We start from the raw sequence: 5,420 nt of genomic DNA on the forward strand, positions 1-5,420 counted from the left end.
CCGCAGCCATCGTCGGCCACCCCCCGGCGCCGCAGCACCAACCCTCGCCTGCTGCCGCAGTCATTGTCGGCCACACTTCGGCGTCGCAGCCCCAGCCATTGCCGCCGCCGACTTGGACCACTCCTGACGCCCCAGTCGCAGCTGTCGTGAATCTGCCCTGCCGCAGTAGAAGTGGACCGCCCCATCCGCCGCCGCAGCACCAGCCTGCCGGCGTCGCAGCACCGCCTGCCGCCGCAGCCATCGTCGACCACCGGCGGCGCCGCAGCCTCCGCCTACCGCCGCAGCCATCGTCGACCACCGCCGGCGCCGCAGCACCAGCCTGCCGCCGCACTCATCGTCGACCACCACCGGCACCGCAGCACCGCCTGCCGCCGCAGCCATCGTCGACCACCGCCAGCACCAACCTCCACCTGCTGCCGCAGTCATCGTCGACCACATCTCGGCGCCGCAATCCCAGTCATTGCCGCCGCCGATGTGGACCACTCCTGCCGCCCCAGCCGCAGCCGTCGTGAACCTGCCCTGCCGCTGTCGACGTGGACCACCTCAGCCGCAGCCGCCGCTGCCGCCGCCGCCGCAGAGCCGACGAATCCAACCATCATGGACCAGCCTGTCCCTACCTCAGCGGATGTGGTTCCTAGGCAAATACCACCCACGGACACTCCCGTCAACTGCACTCCCATTCCCCGGACCTCCAAGACTGGCTCGTTTCACCATTCACTGGGGGGGGGGGAGTAATGTGGCAGTACGCCGCCACTGCTGTAGTGTCCCCATATTACACATAGCTTTATTGTAAATAAAATTGTTAATCTTCATCAAGTGATAATCATATGTCAATTACAATCAATACTGTATATTGTAAATATTGTATCGCATTCAAAGATGGCCATTGTATTATGAAATGTATTTGTATATAACATTATTTGCATTTTCTGTACAGAACATTAATGTATTCATCGTGTATTATTTATGTCATGGCGGACGAGATATCCAATTACAAGTCGAAAGAGAATCTGACTTTCTCTAATCCATTTCTCATGGAAGACTTCATACATCAGGTAGTAGGAACACTTCTACTGCAAGATTTCAACATAATACACACACACACACACACACACACACACACACAAATGATGGAAAATATAAGAGACCATACGTCCTACACTAGGCAGCTCCATCCATAAAGCTGTCTAACCGTTTCTTAAAACAGACGTTAGTTTCAGCTGTCACTATATGATTATTAAATATATTCCATTCGTTGACCACCCTACTAGAATTGTCTTATCTAAGCTATATCTGATTTCGGGCTTGTGTAGCCCTATGTTTAACATGCTGTGCTTTGAAATATTGAAGACCACTTGCCATTTCACCATGTGAATATGTTAAGATTTTCCTGCAGAATCTTGGCGTCTTCTTCTGACCTAAGTAGGCGTCCTATTTTAGTGTCGTCCGCAAACTTACTAACATCACTACTAATTCCATTGTCCAAGTCATTTATATATATACTGAACAATGAGGTACTCAAAACCGAGCCCTGGGGAACTCCACTAGAAGCACTCTCCCATTTGGATTTTACACCATTTATGGTGATCCGCTGTTTTCTGTCACTGATCCAAGCTAATCCATTCAAACACTTTTTCTCTTATGCCATGTCTTTGATGGGGCAACTTGTCGAACGCTTTGCTAAAGTCAAGGATTATTATTCATCCGTATTGACTTGAGGGGGATAAATATATGTGCATTTAGAAATAAAGCTGTTAGGTTACTGTACATTGCATCCAGACAGCTGAATGGGCTCTTGACCTCTCGCTTGTAAGTCTAGTAAATCAATATCCATTCTATAGGACGGAGACCAAAACTATTCCATACTCAAGTATGGCTATAATTAACGCCAGATAGCTTGATAACCACATCTGCACTTTTGTTTGTAACCATCCTAGCAATAAAGCTTATTGCTCTGTTGGCGTTAATGCAGCGTTTCCTGGATTTATGGTCAAGACGCATTAGCACTCACATTTAGTTTTCTCTAAAAAGGTGTTATCTAAACTATACCTGTTTTCTGGGTTAAGATATTGAAATTCATAAGCCATTTCACCGACCACGCAAACAATTGTTCAAATCAGTCATGGAGGCTATGTTTTGTGTCCTGAACGCAGAGCATTTCTCATTGGAAGTGATATAGTGTGCACTGTGAGAGAGATGCTTATTAATTTTATCTGCAGTTTACACGTCTGACTATGTTTGAGCAAGGGAAACCATGTGCAGGTTTCGAGTAGTGTCCGCATGTGCCTTCTAGTCGACGTCATGACGCACTGGCAGCTGAAACATCCGTGTAGTCATGGTGAGGGGTCACGGTTATGGGTGGGCTACTGCACCTTTTTTTTCATGCCACAGTGCGTGTGTGACTTTGCTGGAGCGACTCCCCAGCCAGGTTAGGTTTAGGAACACTATACCTAGGGTAAATTTTCTTGGGCCTTTCCCCATGCGGCTTGGATCTTAAATAGGGCTACTCAGATGTGTAGGATGTTTTTGAGTTGTGCTGCTCCCCCAGTCCCAATACAGGGAGACCATCAAACCTACACTGTTAGCCATGAAGGCCGTGATTGAGGACTTCCAGGAATTCTGCTGGCTCCTCCACCACCCCACACTGTCAAGCGCCATCGCTGGAGGATTTTTGGTTATTAATTGGAAGAATGAAAATATTGTTAAGAAGGAAGAGGGAAGCTGGAGTGACTGAATGTTCTGTCTCAATCTCATCCTCACTTGGAGGTGGTGGTGGCAACAATTACTCTTCATCTTCCGTGTCTCCAGTCCTCGAGATCCTCCTACTCTTTTCTTGGAAGGGACGTGAGGCGAAGAGAGCTGCGAGACCTCGAAACGAGATTCATGACAGGCACAAGATATCTTGAAATGTTGACCTTCTCCCCCACTCTCCTATGAAGAGCAGTTGTTTGACATCATCAATACCTTAGTGACGTCCTTTGTAGTGGTTTGAGGTTGAACTCATGGAGCATATGTTGTGTGAGGTTAATTAGAAATGTTCTAGTGGAATAGTGGGTTTGAAAGTCAAGTTGTGTGAAAGAATGGACTATGTGATTTCAAGGGCAGCACGTGCCATCAAGTAGCCTGTATAAAGGTGAGTCCTCTATGGATTTGCTGGGTGTGAGATGTGCACATTAGTTCATACGATACAACTTCTACTTTCTGTTTTATTCTATAAGGAAATATGTAAATCTAAATAATGAAAAATATATTTTGAGCAAACAAATTTATTTCATAGAATGAAGAAGAAATACATGTACTGAGTTGGATGATATGACTTGCATAAGATATTTCATCATTCGTTTTATTTCGCATAATTAGACCTTCAGTTAACCATTATATATTCCCTTTTTGACAACAGTATTGCTTGTATATGTATTTTGAAGTCTTGAAGAACACTCCAGGTCGAACTGAGAAGCTTTTTAACAGGCATCTTGTCAAAATATTTCGAAGTTTGGAAAAAAAAAATCCTAGTTTGAATTGGCGAGTTTCATGACAAATATTTAGTCGAAGTACTTACAGTTCTGGAAAAATAATCTAGATCGAACTTATGACTTTCTTGGTAGGGATCTTATGCTTCTGACATGGGCTGTTAACGCGACTTGACCTCTGATTGATGTGTCTCTAGTGAATGATCGGTTTCGTCTTGGTAAGGTCCTCTGTCCAGCACGAACGCAAACACATAGACTTTATGAAATGACAGTATTGCATAATATCTCTTAGTCTCGTGGGCCTTCAGAATTACTAATGACTGACACTGAACTAACTTTCTTTCGGCGGAGTTGGTATTCCTGACATTGAACTGATCACCACTCTGTCACTGATTTTGAACTCGAGTTCATTCGATGAGGTAGATATCGCTGTATTACCTTTGCTTGCTATGGATGACATTCATGAATGCTGTGATGGAAAGAATAAATTGTAATTCATGTTCTGCATATCACTTAGTATTGACTTTGACCATCACAAAAACAACTTGAGTTACTTGATGTGGCATAATGCATCGAGTTGCAAAGGTTAAGATATATTTTTTTTCTGAGGGCCTTTGAGTGACCATAGAACGAGGTTCACAATAACGTGTATGTGCACGTACACGTTTGTGGTCATGATTAGGTACGTGAGAGATGGCACTTAACTAGTGCGGGCGTATTTGAACGTGAGCAAAAGATTTTAAGCGCACGCGAATGAATTATTTATGAGTGTTCGCGCCCTCGCCAGTTCTTCATCTCATGCCGGAGCTTTTCGTGGACCTACTGCTGGGGGTGAGGACCACTCTCCCTGGCCATATGGGTTCACATGAACCTTGCGGCCTGGGGAGGGACATAACTGAACCTGGAGCCCATGGGTCCGTTGGCCATAGCTGCAAATAAAAAATGCATATCAGTATTAGCTGATGTTTCCTCTTTCCGTATGCATGCACGTTTAGAAAAATATCCTCTCACAAAAGAACATTCTAAGGATTGAAATCACTCCAGATGGAGGATGATTAATGATCAAAGAATTTTTTTTATTCCAAATGGATTATGTTAATTTAAGAAAATGTGACAAATATGGGAAAAGAGTAACTTTTCTCATCCTGTGGAAAGGTCTTGGAAGGAGAAAGAAACGTGAATTTACTTCATTTCACTCTTGACCGTGGCTAATTTAGGCGCTGCACATATGTGGGTACAATGTACACGTACCTTTCTGCTCATCCATCTGGGTTTTCAACATCTTTGCCGTGTAAGACGGAAGGAACTTGAGCCAGGCCTCCGATGGGGAGTCGGTGGGCAACGTGATAGAGTTCCATATGTCGTCAAGGCTGACGGCGGCGGCTTCCTCAGGGGTAATGAGACCTGCAAAAAGGACGGGGCATGTGCTGCATGACACTTGTTAAGCTTTCCGCCATGACCACAATGAATTCTAAATCACTCGTGTACAGCGGTATTAGTGATGTACATCTGTTACAGGTATCACTATGGGCATTCCTCCATGTATACTCGTATGTTTGGACGCATGTGTGACTGTGACCAATTTTGGGAGTGTCGCTTCCGCCTGCAATTACCTCTCTGTTCGTCGAGGCGAAGCTTCACCACCTGGGACACGAAGGGAGGGAGAAACTCCAGCCAGAAGTCGGGGTCCTGTGGTGGACCTCCACTGCCGAGCTGAGGAGCCTGTTGTCCGCTCTTTTCCTCTGCATAACTTCCTGTTGCACGAATAGAATACATATATATCAGTACCGGCCCCTAAAGCCATACGGCTATAAATGTATGGACATGCATTCTGTACGTGTTTAGATTGTTTTAAACCACCCTGAATGCATATTCGAGGCAGATCTGCGTACCTTGAGCAAGTCCAAGGCAAATGAGGAGAGCCAAGATCGCGGGCAAATGGGTCATTCT

General features: G+C 45.4%; 1 protein-coding gene across 1 annotated transcript in view; it reads right to left on the reverse strand.

Annotated features, from left to right (window-relative positions):
* Positions 1-4,056: 4,056 nt before the first annotated feature.
* The window catches only part of LOC143038784 (uncharacterized), a 14,729-nt gene continuing 13,365 nt past the window's right edge, over positions 4,057-5,420 (reverse strand). The window contains exons 4-7 of the mRNA XM_076208322.1: positions 5,363-5,420; positions 5,084-5,224; positions 4,722-4,874; positions 4,057-4,399 (exon numbers count right to left, since the gene is read on the reverse strand). The exon at positions 5,363-5,420 is cut by the window's right edge and continues 12 nt beyond it. Of these exons, the coding sequence (XP_076064437.1) occupies positions 4,332-4,399; positions 4,722-4,874; positions 5,084-5,224; positions 5,363-5,420 (420 nt within the window). The 3' untranslated portion in view covers positions 4,057-4,331. The remainder of the gene's footprint in view (positions 4,400-4,721; positions 4,875-5,083; positions 5,225-5,362) is intronic.

Source organism: Oratosquilla oratoria, chromosome 25, assembly GCF_046742065.1.
Source record: "Oratosquilla oratoria isolate Oo_2021 chromosome 25, ASM4674206v1, whole genome shotgun sequence".
In the NCBI taxonomy this organism is placed as follows: domain Eukaryota; kingdom Metazoa; phylum Arthropoda; class Malacostraca; order Stomatopoda; family Squillidae; genus Oratosquilla; species Oratosquilla oratoria.